At 39.3% G+C, this 18135-nt stretch overlaps 1 protein-coding gene across 1 annotated transcript in view; it reads left to right on the forward strand.

Annotated features, from left to right (window-relative positions):
• LOC107560524 (leucine-rich repeat transmembrane neuronal protein 4) overlaps positions 1–17445 on the forward strand; it is a 141326-nt gene extending 123881 nt beyond the window's left edge. Inside the window, exon 3 of the mRNA XM_016244739.1 lies at positions 15357–17445. Coding sequence (XP_016100225.1) covers positions 15357–15695 — 339 coding nt within the window. The 3' untranslated portion in view covers positions 15696–17445. The remainder of the gene's footprint in view (positions 1–15356) is intronic.
• The last annotated feature ends 690 nt before the right edge of the window (positions 17446–18135 follow it).

Genomic DNA, 18135 nt, shown 5'->3' on the forward strand with positions numbered 1-18135 from the left:
ACACCGTTTCTCTTTATCTCTCACGCACACACACTTTAAGGTTAGATTTGTGACCCTGCACTGTTCAGAATTCACTGAAACAGTTAGTAGTTAATATATTATAATTAATCAATGCAACTTCACTGAAGATCATTTGGGAGTGGCTGAAGGAAGGAATAGCTATGAGAGAGAAGTGTGTGTGTGTGTGTGTGTGTGTGTGTGTGTGTGTGTGTGTGTGTGTGTGTGTGTGTGCTAACCCACTGAGTGTCTACATGTCTACAATGTAACTTAATGGAGTTGATATGAGCAGGAGAGAGTGAAGGAGTAATATTATGGTATCACTGAGTGCTCATTAGAAAGGTTTGACTCACTGTGAACGTAATGTCCAGGATTCACCCTGTTTATCATTTATATGTTAACCCACTGAGTGCCTACAATAAGTAAATGTAACTTAATGGAGTTGATATGAGCAGGAGAGAGTGAAGGAGTAATATTATGGTATCACTGAGTGCTCATTAGAAAGGTTTGACTCACTGTGAACGTAATGTCCAGGATTCACCCTGTTTATCATTTATATGTCTCTTCATTTGCATAGTCCACTGCATTCACGGTAGCATAAACATCCTGGTCTAAATATTTGTCTTCTCAGCTGACTGCTCTTTAGTTCTGACACACACTGTAGCTCAACACAATGTGACCTTGCCACTTCATCAGAGTAGATACTTACAACCAACAGCAACTCGAAATTAACAATCTACTTTCTTAATGAATCTTAATTCATTTGCATGTGCTATTCTGCATAAAATGTCTCCAGGTTACGTATGTAACCATGGCTCCCCGAAGGGAACGAGACGCTGCGTCGAAACGCTACGGGAACGCTCCCAGCGTGACCACGCTCTGAATCACATGGGTAATCAGTCCAATGGAAGGGCAAGACGTCATAGGCGGGTGATGTAGCGACCAGGAAGCTATAAAAGCATGTGAGGTGGAACCGGCGTCAGCTTCTAGGAATGAAGCAAGCGCTCGCAGGGATGCCGGAAGTATGGCCCTGAGACGCAGCGTCTTGTTCCCTTTGGGGAACCATGGTTACATACGTAACCTGAAGGCGTTCCCCTTCAGGAACTCGAGCTGCGTCTAAATGCTACGGGAACGAGAATGCCCACGCCGCCAGACTTACAAATCCCTGTCTAGTGTGGAAGAGCACAGCTAAGACAAGAAAACAGAAGAGCCGGGAGTGGCTCGCATATCTAGGCCATTGAATCTGACGAATGTGAGGGGCGTGTAACTAGGGGGTGTCTGCCCACTGACTGACCACCGAGAGGGGCGTGGTAGGCCGCAATGGCCGCCACGTAGACCTTCAGGGTGGAGTGGGTCATCCCTGCAGAGAGACGGGCCTGCAAGAACTCCAGCACTGTACCAACCGGGCAGTTAACTGGGTTGAGCTGGCGATCTCCGCACCAAGAAGTGAAAAGTTTCCACTTCAAGGCGTACAGTTTCCTTGTAGAAGGAGCTCTGGATTGGAGGATGGTCTCAACAACCTCTGTTGAGAGACCGGAAGCTACGACTTGTGCCCCCTCAGAGGCCATACCCATAACTTCCACAGCTCCGGGCGGGGGTGGAATATCGTGCCCTCCACCTGTGAGAGGAGGTCCCTCCTGATGGGAATCTCCCATGGAGAGCCGTCGAGAAGGGAAATCAGGTCCGAGAACCATACTCGGCCAGGCCAGAACGGGGCTACTAGTAGCAGACAGACCCCGTTCCGGCGCACTCTCTCCAGAACTCCCGGGAGCAGAGCGATCGGGGGAAAAGCGTACAGACGAAGCCTCGGCCAAGTCTGTACCATAGCATCCAGCCCCAGTCGAGCCGGATGTGTCAGAGAGGACAAGAGGGGACAGTGCGATGTCATCTGAATCACAAACAAGTCCACCTGAGCCTGGCCAAAAATTCTCCATATCTGCTTCACCACCTCGGGGTGAAGCCTCCATTCCCCGGGCCTCGGCCCCTGCCTCGACAGGATGTCTGCTCTCATATTCAAATACCCAGGAATATGTACTGCTCTCAATTAAAGGATTTTGCCCTGGGACCACACAAGGATCTGGTGCGCCAGCTTGTACAAGGGGCGCGAACGCAGACCTCCTTGGTGGTTGATATAAGAGACCACCGCTGTGTTGTCGGTGCACACTAGCACATGGCGATCTCTTAGGTCCGGGAGGAAGTGCTTCAAAGCTCGAAATACGGCCAGCATCTCCAGGCAGTTGATGTGGCAAGTGAGATGGCGATCGCTCCACAGACCGCGGGCAGGGTGGCCACTCATGACCGCACCCCAGCCGGTGAGGGACGCATCTGTCGCTAGCGTTACGCTGAGACAAGGAGCTCCCAGCACCGGGCCCTGAGACAAGAACCAAGGTTTCCTCCACATGTCCAAGGCACATAGGCATCGCCGCGTGACCTTGATCATGCGAAGCGGGTTTCCCCTCGGGGAAAACCCCTTGGTCTTGAGCCACCACTGTAGGGGTCTCATGTTCAGCAGACCAAAAGGTATCACGTTAGATGCAGCTGCCATCAAACCTAATAGTTTCTGAAACTGCTTGACAGTGAGTGACTGGCCTTCTCTGACTCTCTTGACTGCCGTGAGGATCGACTCGATCCGAGCAGGGGACAATCGTCTTTTCTTGGCGTTTAGTCTTAACCCCAATTCTTTCATGTGAGCAAGAACAACATCTCGATGTCGAACCGCCATCTGCTCCGACTGAGCCAAAATCAACCAATCGTCGATATAATTTAGTATGCGGATGCCCTGGAGTCACAGTGGAGCCAGAGCAGCATCCACACACTTTGTAAAGTATGGGGTGAGAGTGCTAGGCCGAAAGGAAGAACTCGATTTTGGTAAGCTTCGCCCCTGAAAGCAAACCTCAGGAACTTCCTGTGAGTGGGAAGGATGGAGACAAGACAAGTACACGTCTTTTAGATCTATCATAACAAACCAGTCCTCAGATCTGATCTGAGACACAACTTGCTTGATGGTGAGCATTCTGAACTTCAGTCTCATGACTGAGCGATTTGCATGTCACATCACCCGCCACGTTTGCATAATGAGAGGAAGCGGGGGTAATAGACGAGATGAATATGGTCTAGCCCACGATTTGGACACCTCGGTGTGGAGATTGGGGAAGAACGGTAGGCTCTGGCACGGAGGTGATAGCTCACGCCGCAGAAAGCGTTCATTTAACTTTCTTTTCTGCGGTTCAGCTTGTTTTTCAGCCGGCCAATCGATATTTAACTTAGCTACGGCACGAGTAACCACCTCCACCAACTCCTCATACTGTGCTGAGTGAGGGAGCAAATCCTCATTGACGCTCTTCACATCAACCTCCTTGGTCGAGCCCGTTCCCCGGGGAGGAAGAAACCACAGTGCGGGTTTCCTATCCCAGAGAGTGGGCACCGGATCTGGTGGGTGAGGAAGGAGATAGGGGCTCGCTCGTCTCCATTCCCTCCGCCAAATCCAATTGCGAACCCCACGAATGCTGGCAAAGGCTCCCTCCTCGAAGAGAGAGCCTTCCGGGAGCGAAGCGAGCGCAGTGACATTTGCTCACAATGCGGGCAGTCGGCCCCCCCTCGAGAGCTGACGCCGCATGCTTCGCCCCCAAGCAAACAACGCACAGACTGTGTGTATCCCCACATCGTAATGTAGCGAGGGCAGGGAGGAACACACAGCCTGAAACACTGCTCACTTTCGCCCTTATTTTTAGTTTTCTCTGTGGCCTTGGACATTGATTCTTTCTTTTGACAGACAACACCAAATAAGACTCACAACAGAGATTTGACTGACACAACACAGAGCGCTTCGCTGAATGACAGAAAGCTGACGCCAGTTCCACCTCACGTGCTTTTATAGCTTCCTGGTCGCTACGTCACCCGCCTATGACGTCTTGCCCTTCCATTGGACTGATTACACATGTGATTCAGAGCCGGTCATGCTGAAAGACGTTCCCAAAGCGTTCTCAGACGCAGCTCGAGTTCCTGAAGGGGAACTTACTGTGCAGCCAGTGTAGTCAGATTTATGAACACTTGTATATGAGCCAATTATTTTTAGTGAATTTAATGAAGTGATTCACAAACTCTTTTTAGACAGTTCTTGTTAGTGAGTAAAAAATATACTGTGTGCCCTTTATGAACAATTGACTCTAATGAGACAGTTCTTTTACTGAATCATTCAAAAAGACTTTTTATAGACATTTTACTTTCTGTAGCTTACTCTAGTGTTCTTTTTGGAGTTTATAACTCCATCCCTACCCACCCCGCAGTATGGTAGTGATCTCACACAGCTCTGACAGTGTGTGCACACATCTATGTGTAGCCATTCATCCACATTTGAATAGAGTGGACAGTGAAATCCTGTAAATACAGACTGATAAGGAAGAAAAAAAAAATCAATCCTGCTTTAAAACCCAGCAACACAACTGTAGCTGTACAACTTTACAACAGCAACACTGCTTTAACAAAAAAGCAAAACAGCAAGACTTATTTGAGATCAAAACAAGCATTTTAAAAATGCTGTCTTATCACTCTCACTGTACTTTGATGTCATACACAGAATGGTCTGTGCAGTGCTGCTTCAGTCAAACACCTATTGTGTTTTATTAGGAGACGCACAACAGTTATTCTGTTGCTTTTAAGGTAATATTTTCACGTACACAATTTAGCAAAATCAGACAATATTGTGTCTAATATATACCACAATATTAACTTCTTATTATTGAATTGTTGTAAAGAAATATCACATTTGCAACTCAGTGTTCACAAAATGCTGGGAAATCACTTCATGTAGCCCTACAAGAGTGATTACTGATAAACTGTCTGAAAGTCACGTTATAGAGAAGAAGAAAATCACCCACTGACTTTCAAAGCTGCTACATAGTAATGGCTTTCTACTTCGAGGACCTTGATAGAAATGTAGTGGAGTGAAAAGTACAATATTTGTCTTTCAAATGTAGTGAAGTTAAAGTCATAAGTTCCCAGAAAAAATAATACTCAAATAAAGTACAGATACTCAAAAAGTGGACTTAAGTACAATACTCAAGTAAATGTACTTAGTTACTGTCCGGCTCTGGTGCCCAACCTCGTTTTCTTTCATAGGGCCCAAAATTGCTAGCGGTGCCTCTGACTGTACACATTTACACAACTAAAATATGCCCAAATGGATCGATAGCCTGCCCTAAACTGATCCTTTTTCTTTAGAAGATTATGAAGACCTCTTAACTTCTTGAACCTTTTGTTTACTTAATATGTTTGTGGTTAAGCAGAATGATCAGAGGTTGCACCACAATATTGTTAACAGCTTATGAACCAACCTCAAATGTGTCTGGGGTTTTCATTCATGAATATCAGAGAGTTCATTCCTTTCAGGAAAGATGGTGAAAAATTTAGTCTAATTATAAATGGCTGAACTCCACCTGACACAACGTGTCAAGCCACATCGAATAAACATAAAAGAGAACCGAAAGTTCCATAGGAAAAACATTTTATTGAAAAACATTTTCAGTTTGTAACAGACTGGTGGAATGTGTGCCATTTCATTACTATGACTTTATAAGGTTGCACGTCCTGACCAGATCTTACTGCGAGAGAAGGATGGGCACATTGGGTCATCGGGAAACGATAGCAACAGAAAGATAACAGGAAGCGAGAAGTTAGGGAAAAACTCAAGTGATAATACTGAGGTTGTGTACAAACTGGGTAGAAAAAAAAAGCAAAAACAAAGAACTAATTAAATAAATATCTATGGTACACACGTATGGCACAAATATGCAGCAAGCAGTCAGTTTGGCAATTCTCTATCTCATTTTCATCTTTAAACCAGATCACCATGGGAGCAGTGCAAAAAGGTTGAGTGGGAGGGGTCTGACGAGTGCTAGCTAAAATACATAGCAAAAAATTCCACTTCTATACAAAACATCTTACTTAAAGAGTTTATAAAAAAAACAATTTATTGGGTTCGTCATCAATATTTACACAAGTTATTTACCAAAAAAATTAGTATGCTCTCTTTTAACTGAAGTGATTCATGTATTTTTTTTTCTTAACTTTTTTATTTGCTAGAAATGTGAGAATAAGGCTATTGTAACAACCGGGGATCCATATACAATACAAACAATAAGGTATATACAGCCTCTCAACTACAGATGTACGGTGCAAAAACTAGAGTCTCGTGAACTCAGGGTGACCATACAAGCAAGGCATTTTACAGTGGCCCGAAGACACCTCTCCCAGCGTTTCGCAAACCTTCCGCCCACATCGGTGCAACATCTTACGCTACTAGTTAAGTCCTACTGCTCCTAAAATGTTACGGGAACGTTTGCAACCTGCTTGCCAGGACAGTGTCTTCGGATTCAAAGAAACTAAGGAGATTGTCATATTTAGCCCATATGGGACAGCAACCGAACAGCAATATGGTTGTGGTTTTTGTGGTATGTGTGTCTTCTATAGTTTCAAATAACTGCTCAGTCTTCAATATGTATTTGTGTGTGTAAGCGTTCATGTTTCACAGTTTACCTCGAACCTACAGCACAAAGTAAAAAATAAAATAATAATAATAACACACCGGGTTGTAGTGTTTTCGTATGCTGTATGATTTCATTTAATTTTCAGTGGTTAAGAACACTTTTCCATAGGTGAACGTATATCATCTTTTTTTCTCAATTGTTATAAAAATAAATAAAAATTGCATATTTGCAGATTTTGTAGCCTCTTACAGAGGCACAAAGCTTCTGATCACACAAGGCTTGGCTTCTCGGTGAGATTCAAGAACCTCCATGAACAAGTGAAAACAAAACGGATGAACAGTTAATGTGCGACTATGGCAATCCAGTCAGTTTGTGGACATTTTCAACTCTCAAAGTCCACCTTTGGTGAATGATTTTGATTTCAATGTAAGAAACAAATGAAGATAACTGTCTGCAGGCTGGCATTGCTCACGAAGGGTTTCGCACGAATGACGACACACACGTAAGGGGTTCCAAAATCCTCTGGGAGCTGCGGGTTGTGGGATACTCTGGCCTCTGCTTGGCGACTTCCTCTCTAAAATGCACGCTAAGTCCACTTGTGACCTCCATCGATCATAATGTGTTTTTCCCCCCTCCAGAAACCTCCCACAATTTGAGCCTGAAAGATCCCATTTCATGCAATTTACTACATTTAGCCTGTGCTCATTCTCATCTGGTATGTTCACTAACCCACATCTACTGCTTTCCTTCCAGATTAAGGGGCCTAATTTCGACCCAGAGCACATCTGAGCTTCATCAACAGAGGCAGGCAGGCCGGAGAAGTTGGTTTAGTCGGGATTATGTTAGACGTGCCCTTCCTTTGGTCCGTTTCTGGCCCTTCCCTCTCATTCCTTTCGGCTATTTTAAAACCCAACATGCTGTTTTCCCTGAGGGCTCCTTCCAAAGCCGCCCCTTCCCTGGCCATGAGCGCATGTGCTTTTTGTGCGGGTATGTGTGTGTGTTTGTGGTCAAAAGGCAGCTATTCGTGTAGAGATCAATGGAAAAAAGCAGAGCGAAGCGAGCGCAGTGACATTTGCTCACAATGCGGGCAGTCGGCCCCCATGAGAGCTGACGCCGCATGCTTCGCCCCCAAGCAAACAACGCACAGACTGTGTGTATCCCCACTCGTAATGTAGCGAGGGCAGGGAGGAACACACAGCCTGAAACACTGCTCACTTTCGCCCTTATTTTTAGTTTTCTCTGTGGCCTTGGACATTGTTTCTTTCTTTTGACAGACAACACCAAATAAGACTCACAACAGAGATTTGACTGACACAACACAGAGCGCTTCGCTGAATGACAGAAAGCTGACGCCAGTTCCACCTCACGTGCTTTTATAGCTTCCAGGTCGCTACGTCACCCGCCTATGACGTCTCGCCCTTCCATTGAACTGATTACACATGTGATTTAGAGCGTGGTCACGCTGGTGGGCGTTCCCATAGCATTTCGACGCAGCTCGAGTTACTGAAGGGGAACCAAATAGTTTGTCTTTTTTAATCAGAATGAAAAATTTGCTTCACTTTCGCTTAGACAACAGCCAAACACTGTGTTTGAGGCATTTTACTCTTAAATGCTTTCTAAATGTATGGCAACAAATAATATGGATTGCTGTCATTTTAATAAATGTACAACTATTACTGATCAAAGGTTTGTGGTCATTTTATTTTATTTTATTTAAAGACATTCTTTTTAAGCAAGGATGCATCAAATTGATCTAGATTATTTTACTATGATTTCTGAAGGATCATGTGACACTGAAGACTGGAGTAATGATGCTGAAAATTGCATCACAGGAATAAATTACATTTTAAAAACATAAATGTTTCACAATACTACAATTGATTGATAGATTGATTGATTGATTGATTGATTGATTGATTGATTTGCTAGATTGATTGATTTGCTTGTTTGTTTGTTTGTTAGTGTGTTTAAATCAAATATATTTAGGCTTGGTGAGCATAAGACACGTCGTTCAAAAACATAAGTCTTACCAATCTCAAACTTTTCAACGCTAGTGTATAAATGTATGTACAAATATATGAAGGGAAATATTGCTGTTTGTTGTTTGGTAAATATATAATGACACTAATTTTGAAATGTTGTTGTATGCATTTGTCATTTTATTTAATTTATTTTATTTTCTTAAATGTGTATATATATATATAGTATTTATAGAGTTTTAGCTTTTAGTTTGAATTACTTTTTCTTATTGGTAAGTCGCTTTGGATAAGAGCATCTGCTAAATGACTAAAAGTAAAAGTAAAAGTAATATGAATTTTAAACAATTTGTATGAATTTTTAAACAATTTCATGTGAATTTTCTTCGTTTATTGTAAAACTAAAGAAAACGTCATCATTATTTTTAACTAGATTTTTACTGTATTTAACTTTTTGCATTAAACATTATAAATCTATTTGCCAACAATATATATGCTTAAATTAATTAATAAAAAATTAACATTTTAACATTTTAAAGTAATTTAACAACAGATGCAAAAGTATCTAATTAAAATTTTTGAATATTGTGGTTCCGAATATACATGACAGACTGTAGAAGAAGAAAAATCATTGTGAAGGTTCTTTCATTTTGACAACAATGATTCTTCCTCTTTCTCATTTATTTTCTATTTTTCCAAGCCACCTGGGGCAATGGTTTGGATTTTGGCAAGCGCTCATCTCTTTCTACCCAGGCACCTTTTGATGTTTATGAGGGTCCTCATAGACTGAAGGTTGGACCCACCTGTGTCCTAAACACACCGATAACTCATAAAAATACAACAAGATCTTCTGCCATCACTTAATAGCTCAGCTCACAGCCTCTTCCTGTGTTTTTGTAAGATTGCTGCTTCTTTATGATTGATATTGTCAACCGGACTGATATACTGTGTCAGACAGGCCAATTAATTAGCAGAAATTTGACGATGTATGCTTATCATCATCAGCCTATAACCAATCACAAAATTGTTAGCTTATTAACAAAACTGTTATCTGTTTTCAGCTTTTCTTAATTAAATAAACATTGCATCGTAATTCAAGTAATTATAACAGAATCAATTATAAGCCATAGAAAAAACGAAGTCAACAGTGCTAAAAGCAGAATCATGTATTCAAGTAATTTGAATGCAAAATAAACTACTTAAATTATTGGCAGAGTCTTCACTGTATGACTATTAGATACAATTCATTAATATTGGATGATGTTGGAGTTTAAATGAGAAGCAGGCCTGCAATTAAAATGTGCAAATGAATAATTTTACATTCTTTAGGCCTGATTTTGTGTTCATATTTGATTGTAGAGACTTAAAGCTATCCAGCCAACATCAATGAGCATTTATCTTTTTTCATGTCAATATTGTTTTTGAGTAATATAAAAAAAAACATAACAGACAGCAACAGGTCTATTAAACTGGATTAAGACCTAAAGCACAGATTAACTTTTTTTATACATACCTGATTTTATTATTTGCACGCTTTGCCGCATTGCCGTATCTCGTTGAGCAAGTGCTTTTCACATACATATAAACACAAACAGGCATGTCAGTGTATAAAATCGCTTTTCGCATTTAAGTATCGGCTTTAGTACTTTTGACATCCCTTGTAGTGACCCTGCAGTATATGACTATCCGTTTCCTCCTAACAAATCCCATGAAACTCTAAGTAAAGCAGTTTTTTTAAGTAGCTGTGCATTCTGCTGGTGCCCATGCAAAAAAAGCCTTTCGCTCTGCTCAGGGGAATATGGGGAAGTGGATTAATTGTGGCATACAAAGAGCTTTAAACCTGAGCCGCTGACACAACGCATCTCGTTATCACTTGAGAGTCGGCCCTGCATTTGACGTTGTTTATTTATTTTGCTTTCTGTCAGGAGTCTCTTTGTAAAACCTCTTCGGCTGTCACACCGGCAGAGCTCTCTTGTCACTAATGTTCACTTAGTGCTCGGTGACGGTAATCGCGCTTCGGGTCGCTCTTCACTATCTCTAAGCATTCACTAATTCGCTCCTTTAAAAGCAATGAATTATGGTTGTTCAATGGAAATATATGGCGACTCGTTTCAGCTGATTTGTCAATGTGTTATCGTGTGTGATGGTATGAGGGATGAGAACACTGCAAAATATGTATTTTTAATCAGTTATTTTGTTATGTTTTCTGGAAATAATGTACAGTATAAAATCCTTGAAAAAAAGAAATTAGCTTGAGAAGCAAAGTTGTGTTGGATAGTAAAACTTGTTTTCATAGAATGCATTTTAAGTTTTAGAATTATTAAGGTTGGTTGGTTGGTTGGTTGGTTGGTTGGTTGATTGATTGATTGATTGATTGATTATGATTGATTGATTGATTATGACTGATTGATTGATACAGTTCAACTAAAAAATGTAAATCCTTATTTAGCCTTCCTGCTATGGATCTAAATATTGGATATTTTGATTATTTTCCATATAAAGCCATTTTAAAGTGATTGTGACTGTTAAGCTCCAAAAATAATAATATGCTACATGTGACCCTGGACCACAAAACCAATCATAAGTAGCACAAGTATATTTGTAGCAATCTGTATGGGTCAAAATGATCGATTTTTCTTAAGATATTTAGTAAAGACCATGTTCCATGAAGATATTTTGTAAATTTCCTACCGTAAATATATCAAAACAGAATTTTTGATTATTAACATGAATCACTAAGAGCTTCATTTGGACAACTTTAAAGACAATTTTCTCAATATTGGTCGCTCTTCACTATCTCTAAGCATTCACTAATTCGCTCCTTTAAAAGCAATGAATTATGGTTGTTCAATGGAAATATATGGCGACTCGTTTCAGCTGATTTGTCAATGTGTTATCGTGTGTGATGGTATGAGGGATGAGAACACTGCAAAATATGTCTTTTTAATCAGTTATTTTGTTATGTTTTCTGGAAATAATGTACAGTATAAAATCCTTGAAAAAAAGAAATTAGCTTGAGAAGCAAAGTTGTGTTGGATAGTAAAACTTGTTTTCATAGAATGCATTTTAAGTTTTAGAATTATTAAAGTTGGTTGGTTGGTTGGTTGGTTGGTTGATTGATTGATTGATTGATTGATTGATTGATTGATTGATTGATTGATTGATTGATTGATTGATTGATTGATTGATTGATTGATTGATTGATTGATTGATTGATTGATTGATTGATTGATTGATTGATTGATTGATTGATTGATTGATTGATTATGATTGATTGATTGATTATGACTGATTGATTGATACAGTTCAACTAAAAAATGTAAATCCTTATTTAGCCTTCCTGCTATGGATCTAAATATTGGATATTTTGATTATTTTCCATATAAAGCCATTTTAAAGTGATTGTGACTGTTAAGCTCCAAAAATAATAATATGCTACATGTGACCCTGGACCACAAAACCAATCATAAGTAGCACAAGTATATTTGTAGCAATCTGTATGGGTCAAAATGATCGATTTTTCTTAAGATATTTAGTAAAGACCATGTTCCATGAAGATATTTTGTAAATTTCCTACCGTAAATATATCAAAACAGAATTTTTGATTATTAACATGAATCACTAAGAGCTTCATTTGGACAACTTTAAAGACAATTTTCTCAATATTTAGATTTTTTTGTACCCTCAGATTGCAGATTTTCAAATAGTTGTATCTCTCAAATATTGTCATATCCTAACAAACATATCTCCTATATCAATGGAAAGCTTATTTATTCAGCTTTCAGTTTATGTATAAATCTCAATTTCAAAAAAATGAATGTCTGGTTTTGTGGTCCAGGGTCACATGATATTTCAAGTCATATGATTCACTTTTGTGAGGATCAGAACCAAATTATGTTGTTAGTGAGTTGAACTCACTATGAATGAATCGGTTTGATTCATTAACCAATTGTTCAGTTTGTGCTTTACAATGTTTCATTTGTGAACAATAGTTACTAGTTAATTAACATGAAATAAGAATGAACAATACTTCTACAGCATTTATTAATCTTAGTTAATGTTTATCTGAATATTTACTGCATATACATATTTTTTAAATCAAAACTTGTATCTGGAAACAGTTAATGCACTGTAAACTAAAATTAACATTTTTATTAACTAATAATAATGAAAGTTAACAAATACTGTAATAATATATTGATTTAATTAATAGTATAATGCATTACTAGTATAATACCTTAATAGTTTATGTTAGTTAATGCATTAAGTATAGTTAGAAAATGTGTTACCATTGTTTCATTGAAAAGCTCAAAAGAAAGATTCAATCATTGATTAAAACACTTGACTATTCCTTAAGCATACTGATGGACATGTTGGACATGTGTTTAAAAAAATGAGAAAAATAACTTGCAATAATTCATGATTATTGAAAACATTCTCTGAAAACATATTTTTTATAAAGTACTTTTTTCTTAAATAAAGTAAATGTAACTTGTTTTAATGATGTTTACATGAACAGTATTTTTTGCATGTTTTCTGGAAAAATAAAATTATTTTTGTAGTACATATGAGGCAGTCACATGTGGCATGTTTCTCCACTGTGACTCTCCCGGAGTCACGCCATGAAAACGAAAGGCATATTTGCTTGTGTCACTTATCATAGGAATAGCTGCAGCAGTCTGTGCAGGGGTTTGTGTGTGTGTGTGTGTGTGTTCTGCCTCTTGTGTATACACAGAGTGAGTCACCAGCGAGCACAGCACACACACTGGGAAGCAAGACAGATGCTGGGTTTGCACTCGGTGTAAAAAGCTATTACCCCTACCAGCGCGGTGCCTCTTTGAAAACGCGGCGCCACGAGGCAGCTTCTAAATGCAGACGGAAGCAGAGCTTAAAGAGGAAGTCGCGAGTGGGCTGAGAACGATGTGGGAATGAGGGATGTTGGAATGAACTCTGTGTGTGTGCATGTCTCTTGGTGGTAGAATCATTATCGGAGATATTTTATGACTATTTAATGACTCTTGTGGTGAGGGGGTGGTTTAATTACTCTAATTAAAGGGATAGTTCACCCAAAAATGAAAAATGTCATTATTTACTCGGCTTCATGACGGTCCCAACCTGTATGACTTTATTCGTCCTTGGAACACCATACTGTAGGTGAATTTTTGATGAATATCCTGATTGCTTTTTTTCCATAAAGGAAACAGAATGAGGACAATGGCTGTCAAGCTCCAAAATGGCAAAAAAGCTCACATACTGACTCACGTGCAGTATTCAGAGTCATACAATAGCTTTGTGAGATGAAATAAAGACCAAAATGTAAGTCATTATTCACTGAAAATTCACTGTTGCTTCTAAATGCAGACGGAAGCAGAGCTTAAAGAGGAAGTCGCGAGTGGGCTGAGAACGATGTGGGAATGAGGGATGTTGGAATGAACTCTGTGTGTGTGCATGTCTCTTGGTGGTAGAATCATTATCGGAGATATTTTATGACTATTTAATGACTCTTGTGATGAGGGGGTGGTTTAATTACTCTAATTAAAGGGATAGTTCACCCAAAAATGAAAAATGTCATTATTTACTCGGCTTCATGACGGTCCCAACCTGTATGACTTTATTCGTCCTTGGAACACCATACTGTAGGTGAATTTTTGATGAATATCCTGATTGCTTTTTTTCCATAAAGGAAACAGAATGAGGACAATGGCTGTCAAGCTCCAAAATGGCAAAAAAGCTCACATACTGACTCACGTGCAGTATTCAGAGTCATACAATAGCTTTGTGAGATGAAATAAAGACCAAAATGTAAGTCATTATTCACTGAAAATTCACTGTTATTCACTGAATCATGAACGAATCTTTTTTTATTTTATTTTTTTATCTGATCTTTTCAGTGAAACTTTAATTCATTTCCAGTCTGAATGATTCATTAATTCAGTGAGAATTCTTCATGGGAGACGTAGCAATGTACAATTTGTGAACAAATCATTAGTTTGAATTGGATCTTTTCAATGAAATGGTCATTCAGTTCCAGTCTAAATGATTCATCCAGTGAAAACTGTTCATGAGAAAAGTAGCAACGTCCAGTTTGGGAGCAAATTATTGTTTTGAATCAGATCTTTTCAATAAATCCTTAATTCAGTTCCAGTCTGAATGATTCATTCACTGAAAATCCTTCATTAGAAAAGTAGCAATGATTGATTCATGAACAAATCATTCTTTTATATCAGATCTTTTTTAACATATCATTAATTCAGTTCCAAATTGAATGATTCATTCACAAACCTGACTGAATCATTTTTCAAGATCATCTATGACTAATAGCTCACTGGACATTATCAGTGTATAACAATTTTTTTGGAAAATATTGTCAGAAGACTTAAATATACACTGAAAATGGCGTAGAAACAATTTTCACTCATAAAGTGCTAGTAAATTTTCACAATGACATTGGAGATGGTAAGTTACATTGAATTAATCTTGAAATTTTGATGTAGAAAAGCTAATGAATGTACCTTCTGAAATATACTCCAATAATAAATAAATGAATAAAACACAAAAATTTTTACAGTGAAGAGCATAACTCAAATGGACCGATTTTTGATATTTTATGGTGTTTTGCATCATTTTGCAAAGCTTGAATCCTTCAAACTCTATTTATTGTAGTTGCATGGAAAAGAACGACTAGCACAATCTTAGAAATTTCTCTTTTTGTGTCCTACAGAAGAAAGAAAGTCATACAGGTCTAAACTGACATGAGGGTGAGCGAAAAATGACAAAATGTTCATTTTTGAATGAACTATCATTTTAATGACAATTTAATGACTGTTAATGACTTAATTATTCTAATTAGGGATCTTCAGCTCACTCTTTCTCTCTCTCTTTCTTTTACCCCCCACAGGTCCCTCACCAGATGAGCACTCTGACCTTCTACAGGTACGAGCAGCCCATAGTGGACTACTGCCAAGCCCATCAGCCCCTGCGGCTCAACATGAGCTACGAGGGGCCGCCGCAAAGCCTGGAGGGGCTGGAGGAGCTTCCCCCCCGCGAGAGGAGCACCATCCAGACTGTGGCCCTTCCGGCAGTGCCCACCATCAACATGGGTATCACGGGACCCTGCTCCCCACCCAGCCAGAAAGCACCCATGGAGGGGCCCAGCATCCTCTACCCCACCACAGAACGCTCCATTAACTATCCAACAACAGAACGTTCCACCAGCACCCTCACTTTTAGACGCTAACGGCTCCGCTCGCAAAGCAAGGCATGATGGGTAATTTCAAAAGAGGATGTGCCTGGGCGGTGATCCACATTCTGCCGGCATTAACGCAGCGGCATATCTGAAAACTGTGCATACTGCTGCGCGCTAACTGTTTCTCGCGAATATAGAGAAGTGAAAAACATTCCCACGACATCGCTGGAGGACACGAGGATCTGGCATACAGTACACTTTCAGTGTGGAGTGTAGTGTATCCTGGAAAATGGGATTCCATTCGTCTTTTTCCATCTTTTCTTTGTTACGACTCAAAGGCCCGTACACGTTTTGTTGTTCCCGTTCTGCTCAATGGCAAATTGAAATCCAATGCAATATGCATGAGACGTTAAACGTGGCTTTGGTTTCATTCAGCCCTCGCTCTGTACCGACACTACAGGACGCCTTCTCTGAGGAGTAGATAATGGTGATTCTCTCATGCTGAGTGAAGAATGAATAGGAATGTGCAATAAACAAGGTTTTTTTGACGAGGGAGAGAGTGTGAGAACGAGAGAATGAAAAGAAACAAATTAATGTTCACCAGAGCTCAAAGACCTCTCGCTGTTATTTTCATTTAGTTGCCAGGGAGCGCTCATAAATGCTGTCATTATTTGATTAAAAAGACAGATCTGTCCAGACATGAGCATCTCAGATGGAAGATCTCTTTAGTATAAAAAAAAAGCATTCATTAAAAGCGAAATGAAGTCTCACGGGGCAAGGTCTTTCAGAGTGCACATGTACCAAAGATCAAGCTTCTTTAGATGTACATATAGCTTGTGTTTCTTTTCAAAATGTAATCAGACTAATCAGTATGTGTCTAATGCATACTGTAATGGGCCGCCAGAGTTTATGACTAATTTTCAATTCTGTAGAATTCAATACTGAAATGCAGAGTGAAAAACATCAAGCTCAGTGTTTGAACGCTACTTGTTGACTAGATAGTGTATGTGTGTGTTTGCTTGTGAGTGTGTATGGGTTTTTTTTGTTTTTGTTTAAAAGCTGAAGTGTGTAATTTCTGCGCCCAGTGGTGTGAAAAATAATGACTTCAGTGTTTTCGAAAAGGTTTCCCTTATCTGCCATTGGTCAGGCAAACAGAAGCCACGCCCTCAAACCTACGCCATTGTTGCTATGTTGGCCTGTCAGAGTTTAAACAAACAAACAATGTTTTGATAGTGCCACAGTGTTTACATGTGTCTGCTAAGCCATCCGCTTGTTCATACTTGTTACTGAATACTAGTTGTCTCTGCTTTTCGCTAAAAAGCCAAAAAATTACACACTTCAGCTTCAAGAGGGAAGAATCATAAGAACGCGAAGCAAACGTCCCTCACTCGCTTAGCATGTTGGAGTTACCATACAGTGGCGGAAATATCTTCATCGCAAGTATGCAACGCATCGCAAGCGTGCACACTGTTGTAACACACCTCCAGTGGGAGCGGTATTACGCTGTGTGTGTATATATTATTGTTACTAGCTATACGTCATTGAAGAGTGTGCTAACTTGCTCAGCAATATTTTCTTCAAACTGTTGCTACGCTGTGACAGTAATTGACCTAAATGGAAAAACTGAGAACGCTGAAAATTCAACGCATACTTGAGTTTCTGTGTGAAATGGAGCTTGGCTAGAAGCGTTTGTATGCTTGTGTAGAACATGTTTCTGACCAAAATGATCCTTCTAACCCATTTTCAAATGGCTTTCCAATGATCTAACAATAACAAAGCATGAATCTCTATCAAGAGCCTCCAGTTGTATCGAAGAGTGTTAACCAAGAGATTTTCTGATTCCAGATGTCACTCAACAAAGTAGCTACATGGATGAAATTGCTATAATTGGCTATAACAGCAAGACGTATGGGAGACCCGAGACAATTGTAATAGCAATTTTCCTATATAACTCAGACTACTACAACTCTACATGCCATGTGTTGATGTACGAAATGTATATGTTCCAGCTGTAATAATATCATTACATTGAATTTAATGCAAGTAGTCAGAGTGTTATGGGTTCGATTGTGACAGTGACCAAGGGCAATCATAACACTTACAAAAAAAAATGTTATTAGCCCATTGTATCTCAAATAAAAGTGCACATCAAAATAATAGCATTATTGATTTAATATGTAGTGATGTAATATGTCTATTATTGAATTGTTTTCACAAAGTCTAAGTGGAAAATTACAGTATATTACATATGCTTTATATTCAGTATATATATATATATATATATATATATATATATATATATAAAAAATATATAGAAAAAATAAATATTGTAAATTATTAATACACTAATAACTGTTTTTTTCTGAATATATTTTAAAATGTAATTTATTCTTGTGATGTTAAAGCTAAATTTTCAGCGTCATTACTCCAGTCTTCAGTGTCACATGATCCTTCAGAAATCATAATATGCTGATTTGATCCTCAAGAAACA

The sequence above is a fragment of the Sinocyclocheilus grahami genome, unplaced genomic scaffold (genome assembly GCF_001515645.1).
Source record: "Sinocyclocheilus grahami isolate Dianchi unplaced genomic scaffold, SAMN03320097.WGS_v1.1 scaffold732.1, whole genome shotgun sequence".
Classification (NCBI taxonomy): Eukaryota; Metazoa; Chordata; class Actinopteri; order Cypriniformes; family Cyprinidae; genus Sinocyclocheilus; species Sinocyclocheilus grahami.